Source organism: Seriola aureovittata, chromosome 7 (genome assembly GCF_021018895.1).
Source record: "Seriola aureovittata isolate HTS-2021-v1 ecotype China chromosome 7, ASM2101889v1, whole genome shotgun sequence".
NCBI lineage: Eukaryota > Metazoa > Chordata > Actinopteri > Carangiformes > Carangidae > Seriola > Seriola aureovittata.
In genome coordinates this window covers 10,941,639-10,961,971 of record NC_079370.1, presented here as the reverse complement: position 1 = coordinate 10,961,971, position 20,333 = coordinate 10,941,639, and the positions used below count along the sequence as shown (strand labels likewise).

Sequence of the window (20,333 nt, the reverse complement as noted above, 5' to 3'; positions counted from 1 at the left end):
ATTTAGTAGCTTTTCTGGAGCTTTCAAACATGCATGATCTTCAGCTGATGATGCCAAGTTTTTTTCTGAGCACTCAGGATTTGTTCTAGGTATTGGCTCAAAAGTGAGGTTCAAAGCTAAGATTTATTTTTGCCCTTTAATGACAGTGACAGTAGAGAGTGACAGGAAAGGCGCGGGGGGGGGGGGGTTGCAAAACTGGATTTGAACTCAGAAAGGACTAAAGGACTCATCTTTAATATATGACATGTTAAACATCTTAAACAGTTTGTCCTGCAGAGCATATACTGGACCTTGGAAACAGCCGTTGAGAAAACACTGATAGGACTGAATCACTGATGTAATCAAACCTTTAACAGCATCAACTTCCTGCTGTTAGTGTTTGGGAGTGAGAGCAGGTTACTGTCTGTGTTGATTGGGGAGAGCGTAGGATCTCATAAGGATTTAAGTGTCTTCACTGAAATAAAGAGACAGTCACACAAGTGTACACACATGGTTTGCCTTTATTTTGAAAAACCAAGCTTTCATGTGTCACATGAGATGACAACAACTGAGCTTGTCTCTGTTTTTAAACCTTAAATTTATTTTGCATAAGGTCTTCACTAAAAGACAAATTCTTCAATAAAAGAGCGCTTGCATAAATATAATAACATGACATACTTCGATAAAACTTCTCAGGCTCTTCTATCTTTTTCTCACTGAGCCACTTTTCTTGTCTGACTTTTGCTTCTTCACATCCTTCTTTCCTTTTGACAGATTCTCGTAAACATCCTCCTTGTTTCTGGGAATTAAACAAACAAAAAAACAAAAACAAAAGCTGATCAGTGATTTCTGCAGTGAGGCAACACTATATTTTCAAAAAGCAGATAACAGTGATAAGACACAGATCTGTAATAAGTGAATCAGGAAACGAACAGGGCTGCTGCATGAGAACGATTAAAACCACCGGACCAAGCACGAATCAATCACTCAAAGCTGGCAGCCAACTATTCAGAGCTCCAAGTGGGTCAAAGTTTACGGCTGAATTATCCAGTGCATGTGTGCTGTGTTTCTTTCCTAATTGGTTAATTAAAACATTGTCAAGTTTATACTCATTTATATGAGCAGCTCTCGGGCCAGAGGTCACACAAACATTATTCAGACAACAAAACAGCGATAAGCGGGGTGTCTTCAATTTGTTTTTACGCTGTAGAAAACATCTGTCTTGTTTATCTCCGACACCCATTAAAGGCTCACTTCACTGATTTTACGCACAGGTTTCTCTCCAAGACCAGTGAAAACAGTTCAGTATAATGTCTTCTGTGGCAGGGGCTCTTCAAGGTATAAAAAAAACCCCAAGCTGAGATAACCTTGATGACATCATCAGGGTTATCTCAGCTTGGGTTTGAGACTTATACTTGAAAGCCTTACCACCATGCATTAAATGCCTGCATTACAAACTGGTGATGTAGGGTTTTAAAGATCTGGGCATTTAGGAGGCATGGAGGGTTTAATAAAAGATGCTTATGAGTTTTGGGAAATTTAAAATCCAGTCTTTTTGGAGCTTGATTTGCACTAGGTGCTAAAAGTCGGGATATCTCAGCCTTTGCTACTTTGATTTTGATCAGTCCTTTAAAAATCTGTACGTCGCATCACAAGTGCTTGTCGAATGGTCGAATAGCTTCGGGAAACCAATTCTTCACCCCCCCAACACCCATTTGTTACTAAACTATTTCTACAGAACTACAACCCAGCGCAACAATATGAATGTCTTCCTGGAGAGACTGTCTGAAAATGACTCCCGCAACTATAAACCATTATAATTTCAACAACACGTCCTACTAACTAGCTCTGATCAAGCGTAGTCTGACCCTAATTCATTGGCGTGCCCCTTTGATCCCAACAGAGAAATAATTCTTATTCTTCTCTACAAAGAGGGGTCACTACCACGGTTACTGGAGCTGAGAATCACACATGAAACAAAGAAAAACAGAAGCTCGGGTTTCCTTTGATTCTCAGCTAGTCTGGACAGCTTAGTAATAAAAGTAATAAAAACAATGGCTGATGGCCACAGTTTAGAGAGTGAGTGCCAGCCTGTGTGTGACCACTAGGGACTTTGTTTCTGTACAAAAGTGGAGCTGGGACTACAATGCGTCCTCCCACCACCCACAGCTACTTCTCTCAAAAAAATGAGACTGCCTGCAGCTCGGCTCTTCCTCCAGAAACTGCTGACATGAGGCTGAAAACGGTGACTAAGTCACGGGTTTTAAAAGAAAGTAGGGCAGCAGTGTGAGGTTTAGAGGGGAAATGTGAATGTATTGAGGACATCCAATTTACGCACACAGAAACACACACACACACTCACTTCGAGACCTTCCTGCTCGCTGGTTGGTGTTTGAGTTGCAGATTTCCATACTCCGTCTCGGCTTCCTGGGGGAGAGAAAAATAGAGGCGGTTCAGATATGACAGAGAGAGGTCATGCGACTAGTCTCGTCTATGCAGTTGAATGTTTTCTGTCTCAGGGTCAACATTCATCTTTCACAAGCCCCTTTCTGATAACATATCACTCTGTTGGTGTTGAGCTAGTCTGCTCAGCTGTTCAAATCAGCAGTCAATAGTGCAAAGGTCTATTGACATACATATCTCTATTTTCTTTCCTTGAAAACCTATTTTCCCCGTATCAACCTATATTTTAGACCAGACTGATTCCTGATGTGTTTGATGGTTTGTCTTCCTCCTTCTGTCCCTGTTGCTCACCATGGAGGCACTGTCTTTGGCTTTGGTGGTCTGTATGTACTCGGACACAGCCAGGTAGATGAACTTGTACTGGGCCTCTGTCTGCACCATACCAGAGCGCTGCTCCCGCACCATCTGGATGTATTTAGGGATGTCAATATCACAGTCCAGGCCTACAGGGAGAAGAGAAGTGAGAGAGGAAAGCACTGGATTGAGACAGTATGACAAAGAGGAAAATAAACTATGTGTTTTAAATAACGTTTAACAACTTTAACAACTTTAAAACATTTTTTCTTTTACCCTGAGTGTCAATGGTCTCGATGATCATGTCAATCACCAAAATTGTGCCTGTCCGACCGATTCCAGCACTGCACAAATTCACAGAAGAAATTTTGTTAATATATTTTCCTTCAAATCAAAACAAGATGCATTTAATCAAAAAAACTGAACATCATTAACCGCACCACCAGACATACAAGTCTACAGCTATGCTAGCAGCTCTGAGAGGCTATGCTAAATGCTAAATCCCAAATGGAAGCAAATCATTTGGGGCACCAAATTCACATTTATCGATTTGCTCTTGAGAATAATGGCTGGCTACACTGAACAAGCTTAGGACCAGTTTTTCTTTGCAGAGACAGGCGATGGGATATGAGACGGACGGTGCCATCATAGTAGTTGTTAGGGCAAGGGTTCCTGCCGCAAGATAAATCAGAGGAGTGGTGAGATGATTGAAAAGATTAGATAGAGAGAGAAGATAAAAAGAGAAAAACTGTATGCAACCTGTGATAAAGGGTCATATTCATAAGTAAGTATTGTTTTGATTTAAAGACCCACATGTCAGACATGTTATGAACCGCTGTGTGAAGCTAAGGTATGGGACATCTTATTACTGCTGTGCAGCTTTGTAGACAGACTTACAAACAAAAATACTTACACGAGGGTCACATAATCATTCAAACAACAAGTTTTAAAAAAGCACAAACGGCCTCAGTATCCCACATGTCACACGGGGAAAATTCCAAAAGGATAAACTGTGAGTTGACTTTACATCTTTTGTTCGACAACTAATCTTAATCCTAAAAATATGATCATTTTAATCTTTAACCTATAAGTATTAACACTTATTATCAACTTAACATTATGAAACCTGAGCCTGGTAAACTTGATATTTATGACATCATCAAACAGTATGGATGGTCTTCCTGCACATCACAAATTCAACATCTGAGGATTTATGACCTCACTGACACTTGGGGTGAACCATCATTTGGCAAACTCCCCACCTGGGAAAAAAATGTAATTTTCTTTTACCTTTCTTTCTGACATTTGGTAAATTAATTGGTTATTTGAAAAGAAAATCAACAAACTTAATCCATAAAAATAATGGTAAGTTGAAGGAAGCAACAATATTGCAATTAGTGCTCTAAGGAGTCGCACACCTCCACAGTTTGAGTTTTGGGCCCCATGAAAACAACATCAACAACAGCTCTGACACAATAAATATCTGTGATCCCTGGCACGTTCAGCTCAGTTGTTACACTGGGTCTCCCACCCCCAGGGCTCTTTCTGTCCTGTCAGTACCTGCAGTGGATGATCATGGGCCCAGCACTGGGAAATTCAGCCTGTTTATTGTTGACTTGAGTGAGGAAGCTGAGGACGCCACCTGGCTCCTGAGGGACGCCATGGTCAGGCCAGCTGAGGTACTGGTAGTGCCATACTTGACGAGATTGTTTTGGCTGTCAAAGAGAAAAAAAAATTAGGTGATAATAATATATTGATGAAATGTGCTTTACAATCAGCTACATACACAGAGGAGAGTGAGGTCAGAGGTCAGTACCTTGGCTAGAAGAGCGATCTCCAAAACTCTGACTTTATAATCAGTAGCTTCTCTCTCCGACTCACAGGTCACCAGGTAGAGCCCCATCTCCTTGGAGGTATGAAGGTCCGGCCAGTATGGCACACATTTATTCTGAACAAAAATAAAGAATGACTCAAATAAATTCTACCTTCATCTGAAAGGTCCACTTCATGCACAAGAAACTTCTGTTTGGCTTTTGTTTTTTAAATCATGGTTGTAACTGTTTATAATATCTTGAATATTTTTAATATTGTAACCTCACGCACTTAACTCTTATATTTATGGTACTTTGTGTGTTTTAATATGTTCTTATGTGTATGGTGATTTTATTATTAGTATGTTGCGCTGAAAGATGTCCTGTGTGTCCTGCTATACGAGCTCACAAGAGCTAATTCCTCACACTGTTTGTTGAAATGGCAATAAGTTAACTCAAATCAACTCAAATCAACTCAACAAAGTCTTGAAATATTTTTCAAAGTAAAATCAATTGTGATTTATTCATATTATTATCATTTACAGTTGCATCCTCAAAGGGCCTAAAAGGGAAAAATGTAGCTAGAAACAACAGCAACCTCCAGGGAACGGTAACGTTGTTCCCTAAATGAGTACGAGCCAAAATGTTAATTACATTTAAAAAAACAGATTAAGCCTGTTTACTAGAAATGATGGGTGTATTTCAGGTCCTCGGGCAGGCTACACTAACACTGAAAAAGATGAGTTAACAACAAGTTTGCCATCCTCATCCTTGGAGCAGTTCTTAGTAAGAGGCCAGTGTCAGAAGCCTCAGTGTATGTAAGTATTGGCTGTTGCAGTCAGGTCAGTAAAGTGGAGTGGGTCTGAAACATTTAGAGCTTTTCCAGTACACCTCATAATTTAAATACATAACCAAGGTCCACTACAGTACTCTTATATTTCTATTAAAGTATGAACATTTCTTCCAGTTCGGCTGTGGCCGAATGACAGAAATGACAGAAAGAAAGATGTACTTCTCTCATGGGAAATGTCATTAGAGTTGGTTAATAAAAATCTGATATTCGGACTTTCTGGGGGGATTTTAAGGGTTTCAAGTTTTCAAAAGGAAAAAAAAACACACACTCAAAAGTCTAAATCAGCTTTCTTGATTGTTGCTTTGCTACTCACCCGCCCTTTCTCAACCTCTCTTGTTGTCATGACGATCACACTCGTGTTCTCCTGCCATACCATCTGCCAGAAGTCATTGACAGTTGTTGCTAAGCATCCCTGAGTGGCGATGTAAACTTTCTGATCTCCAGACTCCCACAGGGTGTTCTGCAAACACAGAATCAATACACAAACACGATCAACACAACGACCCTGATGACTAATAACACGGTGAATGATGAAGAGGTGAATATCTGACGGTTTTCCGTTCCGTATTTCATGATGTGTTTTTGTCATTTTGTGTTGCCCCGACGCCAGAGACTTTGCAGACTTACTTTCACATAGTTGGCGTTGATGTAATCTGCCCCCACGACGTCAGGATCGGCATCCTTCAGGGTGACCCTGGTGTCATTGACTTGTGGGAGAAAACAAATGGACAGAGAGAGGACATGGTGAGAGAGCAGGGAAACGTCTTTGGTTAAAGTTAGCTCTAGGAGAATGTGGATTTATTTATTTCGACGATAATGATACAGAAAAGATGAAAAACTCACAGGGAAGAATGTTCTTGTATCTGTTCTTGCTCTTGTTTTCAGGTCTTTGTCCTTCCTCTCTGCTCTTTTTCACCTTTGCCTCCAACTTTTGCAGATTCTGGCGGGAAACAGAAACTATGTGATACCTGCTGTGTCCCAGTTCCATACCACATACTAATACTGTACAGTATGTCTGGTATTATTGTAGCAGTGCACAGTTTTCACTGTTAGAATAAAGACATTCAAATATTTTTCTAAGTTTTATACTAACAAGAAAGTCAATCAATCTGTGATTTTATGGGTCAACTCCAAATAAAAATTCACAAAGAGAAACAAGATCTGACTGGAGCTGTGTCTCCACTGGAGGTGAGACAATTAGTCAATTAATCAATGAGTTGATCAACATAAAATTTAATGGCAACTTCTTAAATAAATGGATGACTTATTTAAGTAATCTTTTAAGCAAAAATGCCCAAAAATTCTCCATTTCCAGTTTGTGACAATTTTCTTCACTTTTTGTTCTTCGTTCGTTGCATTAACTGGATGTTTGAGCTTTTTACTGTTGGTCGGACGAGACAAGCAATTTGAAGATGTAACATTGGCCTCTGGGAAATCTTGTGACCAAACGATTGGCAGATTAGTTGAGAAATCAATCATCACATTAATAAATACTGAATACTGAATACAGCCACCTGCAATTTATTTTAATAAAAGTTTGAACCTGCAGGAATCTTTTCCATTTCCTTTCACTCAATAATCAAGTTTTTCTTTATCCACACACCACATACTCGAAGGCTCTTGTGATTTATTATGTAATATGACTTTGGGACACAGTTGATTTATTCCACCACCACAAGATGGTACTATATTACCTCCAATGTCTAGTTGGCCAAAGTAAGGAAGTAAATCTTGATATGTAAAACGCTGATGGACATCGCAGTCAATCTGTAATAAAATGCCTGATGTATCATTTATTTCTGCCACGGCAGGTCAGTCGTGTGGTTCCTACACCACAGATTAATAATCATGGTAAGAAAACAGCGACGGGAAATGTAACTGAGGCCAGGTCAAATCTTACATCAAACTCCTCCCAGAAGCCCGCCTTGCTCTTCTCTCCCTCGCCCTCCAGCAGCTGCTGTGCAGTCTGATTCAGCTCCTTCACTCTGCTGTCGATATCTGCTGCATTCACTCTGGTGGAGTAATACGGCTGAGAGAGAGAGAGAGAGAGAGGGGGGAAAATTATTATAGAGATGAAAGAAAAGGACGAGGCAATGAACGTAACACGAAACATTGCTATCGTCAGCCAGGTCACATTAAAACAAAAGCAAACATGTGAGTAATATTTCCTATCTGTGGGCTGTGCCGCTCGGCTTTTAAGATAAGTTTCTGTTCTTCACTTCAGCTCGCTGATGTTCACCTTCTTTGATTAATATATTCCATCTGAAATGTAATTCAGACTCCGCACATTCTGACCTGTTCAGTTGTGTGAGAAAACCCAGTCTACCTGTTTGAGATGCACCCAGTGCCCAGAGATCTCCTCGATGCCCTTGCGTTTGTAGTGGTCCACCAGGTCTGTCAGCGTGTCGAACATCTCTGAGCCCCCCACTGTATACCTGTCATTCTGGACACACGCAGACACATACAACATGCCAAACTGTTGTTCCAAAAGTTCCTAAAGATGTGTTCAACATTTAAAAGGAAATCTAACACAACATCTGAAAAGAAATGACACGCTCATGTATAAAATAAAAACAAGGGGTTAGATCAGCTTTTGCAGTAGCACAACATTCAGAGTAATGTCTTTGTGACAGAACTTTGCAGCAAATTATTAAAGCACATGTACAAAAAAGGTATTTTTGTGACAGTTTTGATCAAATAAATGACAGTTTACTGACTACAGAAATGATTTCCTCTGTATAAAATGCGTGAATGTATACAGATGTAATCCCAAGACTCTGAAGATTAGAGCTGAGCGCGTGCTCATAGAGAGGCCTTTGTGACCCTTCCAGTAATCTCGCATTAATCTTCTGCACCCCAGCGATGCACAAAAACAATGGGTCCCATTTAAATAAGGACTGAACGGTGTTTTCTATGAGGTCAACCACAGCTAAAAATAAAATGCAAAGGCCCTGATGGTGACTGATGACGGAACAACACAATCTATGAAAATGAGCTCTAGAGATGGCCGTGAGCCCTGTTGGTGTACTCTGAATACTTTAGAAGCTGTTCACAGTCAGACTACACCTTGTGGTTTCACATTTCTTACACAGAAATAAAACTGCCCTTTGTACCTGTGAATAACTGTTGGTAAGCATCTGAAGAAATACTGTTCCTGACATTTATGACCAATAGCTTTGTTGAAATATGAGATCAGTCTTTTGTTACACAAGTCAGGGGAAATGACACTTTAAACCTATTTTAAAGTGCGCTGCACAACCTTGGGAATACCCCTCAGTAATTTCATGTGATGTGAATCTGTTACAGGGAGTGATTCTGCAGATGACCAAAAACAACCCGTAGTTTCATGCACACATGATCTTGTGTGGCACACACACTGGCGGTCACACTTACACACACCCACCTGGCACATTATCTTAATGTGGGAGACACGCTTTCCTCCCGTTCTGCCCTTCTCGTCCGTCTGAACAGACAGGACAAAGTCTCCGGGTTTGGACAGCGACTCTCTGACCAGGAAGGTCCCCGGCTCGTCTCGTGCACTGAGGAGCTTCTCTGCATTCGGCCCGGAGAGGTGACCATGGTACCACCTGTGTCAGAAGAAAACACTGATAGTTCATGATGCAGCCTCTGTGACACATTTTTCAATATTTTTTTTTATGCCTTTTTTATTGATAGCACAGTAGAGAGAGACAGGAAATGGGGAGGCAGAGAGAGGGGGAATGACATGCAGTAAAGGGCCGTTCGATGCGGGATTAGAACCGGGGCCGACTGCAGCGAGGACTGTAGCTACATATGTGGCGCCTGCTCAACCCACCGCGCCCTCGACACCCCCATGTTTTTAAAGATATTCATGTGCTGAGCTAAATTTTGGATACCTGCAAAAACACACATAACTAAAAAAATTTTTTTAAAAAAGATCCTCGGTCTCGTGCAGATGTTCGACTGTTAAATGTAAAAAAAGCAAAACATTCACACAGCAAATCATCCTTCATCTTCTCCTTTTTTCACTGCCACCTACTTACTGTATGTGCGCAAACACCGTTAGGGCTGTGACTGCAGTCTGTCCAATGCTAAGCAGTTGTCAGACACACACTGATGTGGTACACTGGACTGGTGTGCACGTAACTGAGTGATCACAAATAGAAAACCACAGAGGAATCATTAAGGTGGACAGTTAAAAACAGCATGTACAGATGTTGCTGTTACATGCAGGCCATATTTATGTCCACCACTGTACCCTCTGCGTGTTTGTGAACTGTGTGTGTGAATGAGTGAGTGCACACTCGGTTGGGTTGGGTTGTGACTTAATTTTAGGCACAGTTCTCGATTTCTTCTTCTAAACTTCCTGCTTTGCGGTCGGAAAATTTCTGATGACAGATTTCGTGGCTGAAGAGGACAAAGTATTTATAGCTTTGCCCCCCCCCCCCCCCCCCCCCCCATTTCGATAAGTAACATCTACAGTTCCCCCCCCTACAACCACCACATACACTGAGTCGGCTCTCCTTATGCTTTTTGCACTTGCTTTATATCATTCAGTTCTTTGATTTACTTACTTGTCAAATCACAGTTTACGCTGTAATTAGACACCACCTGAGAGTTTTTATTTACAGCAGGTTGCATGAAGCACCTGCAGCAAAAAAAAAAAAAAAAAAGTTTCCCCAATTTTGCAGAAGCTAAACAACAGTCTGTGCAGGGGAGTAACTCCTGGACGACTGCACCGTAAGTGGACATGTTAAAGACAACAATTTAGTCATGCACATGTGGTTAGATTGTTGTTTTATTGTCCAGTTATGGGTGGAACAAACCTTGCTGCAATAATGTCAGCAACCCTGATTGATCACATGTGATAATGCCAACAAGCTGATGGCTTCAGACCGTATTTATTCCTCTTCTCTGAGAAGAGATGATCTGCCAGATACACATGAACGGGCACAAAGAAATCTGCACCACACGGTGACCTGTCGAGGTGCGTGCAATCATACTTTGCCGAGTTGAGAGAGAGACTGGGCGATATGAGGAAGACGGTGAGTGAGCAAGAACATGATGGAGTGTGCAATAGAGGAAGACAAGTCAGGTCTGGCCATTGCTTTCAAAAGTGTCAAAACTTAAAGTTTCCAACCGCAGCAACAAAAGGGAAGTTAGACAACTGACAGAGAGAGAAGGACGAGAGGTGGGGAGGAGGGGGGAGGGCAGAGGGTAGAGGTTCCAGCCTGAGTGAAGTGCACTGTATCTCAAACACACACACACGCACACACACACACAGACACACACACACACACACACACAGACACAGACACACACACACACACACACACAGACACACAGACACACAGACACACACACACACACACACACACACACACACACGATAGAAAGTAGTGCCCTCCGTGACTCATAAAAGGAGTGGAACTGCATGAGTTTATCACTACTAGTTGGACATTAACCCACTTTACTCTGCCTACGGCTGCACAATGTTTCCAGCTGGGAGAGAAACCCCACCTCCATCAGCAATGTCATGGAATTCAAATGCACAGTGTGGGCAGATTTGAATAAAAACAATAATATTAGTTCCTACTTTTGAACTTACATTTGACAAACAAGCAAATAGATGAGGGTTTTTATCTGATTTACAGGAGGGCTCAGACACAGAGACACAGACGTTAGAAAATAGCTGCATAATTATCTTGTAACTATATTTAGCAGACACAGATGCAAGTGGTAGCTATTATCAGTATAAAAAAATAACAGAAAAAACTATGAGCAGGGCGAAGCAGCAATACCACAACCAGATAACGCCTCATGTCAAGTAAAAACTCTGTGCTTGAAAGGAAGCTTTTAAATAAAATGTGAAAAAAAATCTTAATTAAAACTAGTCATTGTGCAGAGAGTTGTATTCCTATTAACATGCCCCCTGTTGATTCAAATGTTGAGTTAAAAGCCTTTTATATTTTCTTCCAAACAAATATATTCTTTATGAGTTCATATAAGGTTAGATATAAAATCTTAATCTGCAAAGCCACTAGTAACTGCAGCCGACATGTTGTTGCTGGGGGAAAAAGCGACTCATGTATGATGATAGTAGCAGGTACTTGTCTTCATTTAATGAGGGAATTCTCTTTTGTCTCTCCTTTTTGCAAACAAGTGATCAAAAACATTAGAGGCCACAACCAGAATCACTTCGACCAGAGGGGATATCAAGAATTGAGACAAAGCTTGATTTTGCTGAACGGTTGAGATTAATGCCGGACGTTTCCTCTGTTGAATCTCAAAGACTAATAATTATCAAGGGGATTTCTGAGACATTTGGTCTCATTTTAAAATTCATATAAAGAAAGAAATGGAACGTAAATATTCAATCAATTTTTTTTTTTTTTTTTTACTGCATGTGCTGCTGCATTTTTGTTATATTCATGTTGTTGCTTGGTCTGAACTCATCAATAGCTAGTTTTATGTGTAAAGGTTTGTTTGTTTTGTCTTGTACTGCATTGCTGTCGTTATGTGGTGAGAAAGTTACAGTCCCCCTCCACTGAAAAATGCCGTTTGCTTTTTTTACTTGGATGTTGAACCGTCACTGTGCAGAGTTTGACACCAGAGGGATGTTCACCTGCTGAAGGGGGACAGTCTCTCTGTGCTCACCTTAGATCGGAGAGTATCTATGAGCAAGATTTTTTGACATGACAACTAGTTTGGAAGGCGGCCATTGATAAAATAAGATCAGATAACACTTTATTGAGGTCCAGGGGCAAATGAGGCATTAGAGCAATACAGGAAGAAGGAGGCTGCATACAGGAAGAGTGAAAGGACAGAGCAAGCACAGGAATAAAAAATATAAAAGTGGGGAAGACTATCCTTGAATAAATGAAATCTGTACTCAGGTACAAAAAAGTAAACAGTTAGTAGAGAAAACTTATGATAATATATCATTATTATTACAACTATAATGTAGTTATAAGCTGATATAAGTGTTTATTAATGTATTTGTCAACAACAATAACTCCTCCTGAGGTCATCCATAACTGGATGTTGATGTATAAACAGCTAATGAATAAAAATAAAGTAAAACACAGGTGTAATTGTATAAAATGTCTTCATAGGAGAAATCATAACTCTTGACAAATATTGTCCATTAATTAACACAAAAACTCCTTACAGCTGCTTCCAACCACATCATAGTGGGTTATGAACCATTTATGAAAGTCTGCATACTGCTTATGAATGCTAAAGAGAGAGGACTTTAAGTAAAAAGATAAATATGCAAGAAACACTGACAACTCTCATTAAATCCACGAGGCAGATGTAGGAATGAAGCTTCGACAGCTGTGGGTTATTAGCGTCTGCAGTGTGGGTGTTTATTTTCACTGACTCACATTTTGACAAAGAAATGCTACTACACCTAAATTATTTACAAGTGTCTGCAGATGAAAAGCGTTTCCCCCATAGGAAAAGATTAAAAACACATGGAATAGCAAACCTACAAGTGACACTTATAAGCCCCAGTAAAAAAAAAAACAGCAGTTAGAAGAAATACGGCTCATCACAGTTGACTAAATTGACTTGACCACTTAACCAAATACTAGTACACTGAAAGTGTAGGTGGAGGCAGCTCAGAGAAGCCAGTGGGTGTGGGCCACAATAACCTATGCAGAGATTAAATAGTAAGCGTGGAGGTGACAAGTACGAGTGCACAGACCTCTCTGTGGTGGGGTCGGAGCAGTTCAGGGGGTATTTGAGCTCGATAATGGTGCCGTCTCTGTCCTGTAGGATGCCGTTCTCCGCTGTGTAGTACTCCACCAGCTCTGACAGGGTGGCAAACTTCTCCCCGCCGTACAGGTCGTAGAAGTCTCCTGTATTTTGGATACGGATGTGGGTCACCAACTCACCCACCCTGAGATGAAAAAAAACAACAACAAAAAAAACAGTCAGGCCACATTAACTAACCGTTAAAGTTTTCCTTGACAAAACAATAACGCCCTGATGACAGTAAAGAGAACACAACTATCAGGGGATAGTTGCAGGGGTTTTTAGGTATAATGGTTTAAATGCACATTAATAAATCTTCAACCTTTATTAGAGTCAAAGCGAAACAAAAATAACATGAAAATATTTCAGTGTTTAACCCACAAATCAGATCCTTGCAGAGCTATTTTTGATCTCCACAGATTCTGCAGCTGAACCCTGCAGTGTATGTTCTATCTATAGTAGCTGTGTTTGTCTGTGACACATGCATGTGAATTTTCATTACCTGTAGTCAGTGTTTTCTATCATGCGAAGACTGCAGTCAGGTTTTTCCTCTCATTATTTAGAGCCACACAGCAACAAGATTTATTGTGTATAGCTTTTAGGAAAACCTTGATTTAGATATAATTCATTAGCATCATCATCATTACATTTCTTTAATCTTAGCAGAACCATAATCTCTGACTCTTTTCTTAGTTTTGAGATGTCGGTCAGTCACAAAGCTAACACATCTCAGTCATGCAGTTTGAAAGCTCCACCTCATGTGTACTGTTGGTCTCTGGGATGCAAGAAGGAACTCGTGTGAACGCGGAAAAACTACTCAATAAGAAAATCAAAGTGTGAAAGGCTGCTATTTATTTTTTTGTGGGGGCTATTATTTATTCAGGACAAATAGGGTGTTAAACACGCACATCCACAGGCACTTTCACAGGTGCCGGATTAATTTAAACTAAGGGCAAAAGTAGGAAAAAGGATCTGCACACAGTGCTGATATCGCCCAGAAATGTTTAATAAAACATTAACGTTTCCATCTGCAAGGATCTTCGTCGGGCAATGGCAAATCCATTTTTGAGATCAGTAACTTACTGATGAACTCACACGTTCACGCATTCAGTATCACCAGTTTGACCTACAGGCAGTCGGCGTTTAGGTCCTGCTCATGAGAAAAGAAACACTACCACAGCAAAAGCACTGTACTGCACATCTGCATGAATATAACCCAAATATCACCGTGAAGCACTCGCTCAAACTGCCTGCTCCTCAGTTTAACACAGTCACATACAGTACATTTATAAATTTCAACTTCTGCCTCTTTGAACTGCAGTACTGTGTGTAACTTGATCTTACAATCCGAGGCACTGTGAAGAAGCTTTGCATCAACTGAATCTCATGTACAAACATGTAAACATGTTATCAGTCAACTTTAATGTTGAGGTTTCAAGGATTCAGGATGTTGACTCAATATCATATGACATTTAATTTATCACATATATCTGTATCTAATCCTCTCAGTGGAGTTATTTTTAGTAGCGATCAGCATTCACGTGATTATCATTTTATTTCTAGCATTATATATATATATATATATATATGTATGTATTTCCCATCTGCACAGAATATTTCTATGTTCAGCGCATCTCGTTTTCAAAAACAGTTTTGAAAGTCCAGTATTTTCATTAGGGTTTGCCGAGCTGAACCTTCCCTCTGCTGTGACAGTCGATTAGGTATTCATATCAACACCTTTTATTAATTTATTTTCCATTTATGTTCCGCTTTAGGGTTTGGTGAGTTGAAGAGCCTCGTGGAGCGGCTTTCAATATGCGTTTAAAAGAAGGGAAAGTAAGATTTATTCTCAGTTGCGGAATTAGTAAAGTGAAAAAAGGGATTTGTTGTGTTTTTGTTTTTGCATTATTACCTGACAGACAGGGAGAAATCTCCTACGTTCTTCTTACTGGGTCGAGCCAAAAAGCTGCCATGAATGCCTCGAGACTTTAGCATTTCTTCGGCCTGCAAGCCTGTGATATCTCTGTGGAACCATCTGCATTCATACACACAGACACACACAGACACACACACACACATATGCACAGTGAAAATACATTCAGTATGAACAGAGCTGCACTTCTGACCATCAGCCTTGAATCAGATAAATCTGAACACGTGCGTCTAACATCCACACCTAGTGTTATTTCCTCACAACATTCAGCTCATATTATAAGTATACTGGTGTTTTATAGACAAAATACAAAATAACTGTACACAACTGTAGTTTCTTTCAGTTTTTTCCATTCAGCTGAATAAATCTCCCGTGTAGCTTCACTCAAGGAGACGCAGATTTCACCACAGTCTAGTTCTGACATTAGTCGTCCGACGCTTAACAGAAAATTGTCACTTTTTCCTTTTCTCATTTTTTTTTCTCATCTCACTTTTTCATTTGATTGAGAAAACCTTCACATTTTAAGGCATTACTTTGACATCTTGTAACTTGTGAACATTTGTCACTATTTTTGACATTTAACGTTGAAAAAAATTTGATTAATCAATAGTATAATTGATACTGAAACAAAATGTTAGTTGCATTCCTGGTCTAGTCCACATGGTCATTATTCTTCAAAATAGACATACAGAGCCTTCATTTATTACGTACCAATTATAAAATCCCTAAACTGTACATCTACACAACTATAACTTAAAAAACATGAAGCTCTGGCTTTGAGCAACATTTTGAGGCTGAGTTACTCAGTTTAACACAATTGCATCAGTGCAGACGAAATATCTCATATTTTATCATTTCCTGGAGCTTGGCTCACAGCCTCTGAACTAACACAAAAAAATCATAAAGAACCGTTTTTTTTTCTGTTTTCTGTTTTTGAAGGAGCCACTATTAAATAAAAATATCAGCCAAATATCTAATGATCTGTTGGCTATTTCTCATAGCGATAGCTTTCCCGCAACGTTCAAATTCAGATGTTAAAATAATCTTTATCAGTTATTCGATGAGTAGTCAATGACAAAGACGCTTTAAATTATATTGCATTGAAGAAGGTTTCCTCATTAATGCAGTGTTACAATGTGTAATATAAAACTTTAAAAGTCATGGAATACAAATTTTAAGCATGGCGCGCTCTGCACATGCACTAATGCACTAGTTTTGACGATTAGGTTGAGTTTGTACTTGAATGTGTTTCCCCTTTAACTTTGCCACAAGAGAAGCTTTTATACAAGAAATGGACTGAGAAAGATTATTTAAAAAGATTAATCACAAAGAAGCATCAGCTCAAGACAAAGGGAACCTTGTACAGAACCTTTAAAGAACTAAAGAAGAAGGAACGAGGTTTCTTACTCAACTGCTCAACTAAAACCTCATTTATGACACGTTTTCTTTACGCAAAACAGACACTGAACTGTACACAACACATCACAAATCACATGATAAAGGAACAGAGCAGGTCGGGTCGACAGCTGGGGAGAGAAGAGAGAGAGAAGGAGGAATGGAAACAGAGAAGTCATCACGCCTTGCACAAAACACAAGAGAGCACAAGCAGAGTTGGCTAACAGAGCATTATAGTGTCCAAACGGGGGCCTGACTCACCGAACCATGTTGTCTCTTCTCTTCTTCTGGGACCAAAGAGAAGGAGAGCGTCACTCAACATGTGCAGACTGGACTCAAAAGCATAAGTAGAGTATATTCTATCTCTAATCTTACAAAGAAACAGTCTGCACCTCATTACTTCCTCAGTGTATAGAAGTATACTCGCTTAAATAGAAGTCACTTTCATTCTCATACGTTTGCTCTTTCACACATTTACTCAACTTCTGACACTGACATCCTTCCATCTCATATGAAAACGATCAACTCCATCTCCCTGTCTCACACCACATTCACTCAACAAACCTCAAACTACCCGCTCTCTCCTCCTCTTTTCCCTCCACGCTTCCCTCCACCCAATCCTCTTCCTATCCAACCCCTCTCCGTCCCAATAGGAAAGTAGGTAAACAACTTACTCTTACCCAGCTGCCTCTGAACACAACTGACACCTCGCTGAGAAGCTCAGACCGTGTACGTCTCTCTCCCCTCCTCTTTCGTCGTTTTCTCTCTCGCTCGCCCCTTCCTTCCTTTTTACGTCCCCTTTCACAAAATAGTGAAAGCAACAAGGAACCAAAAAAAAAAGCTGACAAGCCGGAATTCCTCCAACAGATACAGACCTCTTTTTTTTCCCTTCTCCTTTTTTTTTTTTTTTTTAAAGACGACCACAAGAAACACTCATCATTTTTAGGAGCAGAGTAGGTTTAAAATCTGGCAACCTGCTCTCTGATGCTGCCATTTAGTCTTCTATGCAGATCTCGACACGAAAGAGCAGCAGTAATGGTTCAAAAGGTTCCATGTAGAAGTGAGTCATGAGCGAGAGTGCCTGTCCAGTTATTCCACCTTGGTTACAGGAATAAAAAAAATCCACACAATGCAGAGTTGAGCTTCTCGTGCCTTTACAAACAAGCCTACACTTTGACTCTCAGTCTGCTATTTGCAAAGCTTTTCCCCTTTGCCTTCCCACCTGCCCGCTACTACTATTGTCTGTTTGTTCTCTACTTCCAGGTGTGTATGAGCATGTGTGTGTGTGTGTGTGTATGCAACACACAAAGGTCAGAGTCACGGAACACTTCCTTATTTGCAGTTCAGCCTTCCCACCTCTATATATACGTATGTGTGCGTGTCTGTGTGTGTGTGTATGTTTGTGTGAGTGTACGTGTGTGAATTGCTTTCAGCTGGTAAACCATTTGCAACTGTGCAACTCTGTCATTATCAGACCACCGAGGCAATAACCCAGATATCAAAAGACACATGCAAGAGGCTTGAAAGAGATACTAGTTTCCACACAATGCGCACAAATCCACACACACCCACGCTATAAGGAAGGCTGGGCTGCAATGCAAACACAACAGGTTCAATAAATGTCATAAACACATGAACAAACATTTTACAACCTGTGGAACAAACACAGGCAATCCACATTTCACTTGCAAATCCTATTCACCCACAACAGGTTTATATTTGAATTCACATGAAATACGTTGCCTCTTTTCCCAAGCCACACATCTTCCTCTTGAGACTGTGAACTTTAGACTGCTGTTTTTAGTGTTGGTGTTAATGTGCAAGGGTAGAACAAAAGCTTGTAAAGCTAACACTGAGAGAGGTTGAAAAAAAGCTAAAAGCGATAAAACTTATAGTTAGATATAGTGCACTGTTGCCCCTCCCCGCCTTCTACACACACACACACACACACAGACACACACACACACACGACTGCACACGTACACACAGAGCACTGCAGGTGTCATTCACCGTGGTTAACGCCAGCTATTGCAGTCTGCTTTACTCTCCTCACAGCCTCGTGTTTAACAGTTGAGGCTGGTTCAGCTTCCCTTCCCTTCTGACACACCAGAACTTCATCTCTCAGGCTGCAGGACAAATGCAGCACTGTGGCAAATGACACTCACACATGCATCAGTTAGTTTTTTCTGTTTTTTTGTTTCAGAAAGGAATTAACAGGAAATTCCTTTCTGTCTTAATCTATAAAATATAATAACATTAATAGAGGTGAAACAATTAGTCAGTTAATCCTCACATGATTCCTGCTTCTTGAATGTTAGGAGTTTCCTCTTTTCTATAGTTTAGTGAGGTCAATAATATATCGACATGCAACATGGGAGAATTTGAATGTGTCTATCATCAGATATTTCATACCGATTCTACCCAGGAAACCATCCCTTCAATATTTCTAGGCGTAGAAACTCATTGTGGGCAGTGCAGAGGGCTGTGTTATGGCACCATCGGATTTTATGGCATTATTTGATATTTCAGCGGAAGTGGAAACACAAACATTCACATCTATTTTTTTTTTTTTTGTGCCATATAAATGATAATATATACTGAGATATAGAATTTATCCACTTCATCCTCTCATAGACTTGGCTTTATGATAGAAAATGTTTATATTTAATATTTAATCTGCATCGAGTTTAATCAGAACTGACAGACTGGCAGAGAATAATAGATTACATGAGATAAGTATTTTGTAAAAGTTATGGAAAATAATGGAAATGTTCATAAAATGCTCCACAGTGTTAATAAATGCTTTTTAGGCCTTTTTAAATCCACACCTGGAGCTGTATCGCCATTACTTATTCCTCAGCCCATGCAACAAAACTTTCTACCAAGTTTCATTCAAACCTGATTACATGTTCTTAAGAATAACACGCATAGAAAAAAATGTGGTGTGAAGGGAGAGATGAACGACAGACAGAGGAAACACACACAAAGAAAAGTAAAGTAACAGAGAACATACACAGTAACATTGGAAAGAAGTGGCGCAGAACACATCAAATAAGGACAAAAACATTTACAAAGAGTGGAGACGAGTAAGAAGAAAATGCAATATGCAAAATGTCACAGGAAGTTATTTTAACCTTATCATACAGACTTAAATATAAGATACTCACCCACAAGACATGGTTTGGGCTCCTCCTCTCGGCACACAGGATCACTCGTGGTCTGGTCTGCACAAAGTAATAATGGGTAGAATCTAGTCTCCCCTTTTGTGCTGCTGTCTATGATGATGTTGAGTGCTTCTCCACCTCCAAGCAAAATACAACTCACACAAAGAGTCAGGTTACATCAACAGCAGCTCATGCACTTCTGGCTCCAGGTTAGCTCCCCCTTGTTCTTACTTTCTGCATTCACTTGCACCCAGCCCGGCTTGTGTTTAGCTTTCAACTCTCTAACATGATAAGATATCAAGCTCCATTACCAGCCCAGCCAGTCCTACCGCCCTGTAATTTACTCTAATTTTCTTAATTATCCAACTATCTATGGGAGAAAATCTGCTTGTTCCCGTCCCCTTCTTCCCCTGCTCTTCCTCTGGCATTCTATACGCAAAGGCTTTCCTAATTTTCAGTCTCTCCTGCAAACCACCATTTGCTCTCATGTAAATTCCACCTCATCTTTCTAAGCTTGTATGCAAAGTCCATCATGCATCACAAAGTCAAGTTACACTCTCAGAAAAATGATATCAGCACTCACAAAGTTACTTCTTACATAAGGAAGGGTGAAAAGGAAAAGTAAATAAGTGAAAATAAAACAAACGTGGGGGTCACTGGTGGTTTAATGGGTATAAAAATCACAGTGTGAATCATATGCT

The 20,333-nt window shown here is 40.1% G+C and overlaps 1 protein-coding gene across 6 annotated transcripts; it reads right to left on the bottom strand.

Annotated features, from left to right (window-relative positions):
* Window positions 1-482: 482 nt before the first annotated feature.
* ptpn6 (protein tyrosine phosphatase non-receptor type 6) lies at window positions 483-19,831 on the bottom strand. Of its 6 annotated transcripts, none has more exons than XM_056380244.1 (16): window positions 17,143-17,728; window positions 16,730-16,755; window positions 15,053-15,175; window positions 13,091-13,285; window positions 8,804-8,987; window positions 7,727-7,843; window positions 7,301-7,429; window positions 6,244-6,340; window positions 6,028-6,107; window positions 5,714-5,860; window positions 4,553-4,684; window positions 4,297-4,451; window positions 3,013-3,080; window positions 2,734-2,885; window positions 2,342-2,406; window positions 483-778 (listed from the first exon to the last, which is right to left on the bottom strand). In XM_056380244.1, the coding sequence occupies exons 2-16, from the start codon at window positions 16,735-16,737 to the stop codon at window positions 682-684; spliced, it is 1,749 nt and encodes a 582-aa protein (XP_056236219.1). In that variant the 5' UTR covers window positions 16,738-16,755; window positions 17,143-17,728; the 3' UTR covers window positions 483-681. The 6 variants fall into 6 exon arrangements, with proteins under 6 accessions (XP_056236219.1, XP_056236221.1, XP_056236222.1 ...); XM_056380246.1 differs by having other exon boundaries at window positions 16,730-16,752; window positions 17,149-17,728; XM_056380247.1 differs by having other exon boundaries at window positions 16,730-16,752; window positions 17,143-17,232.
* Window positions 19,832-20,333: the final 502 nt, after the last annotated feature.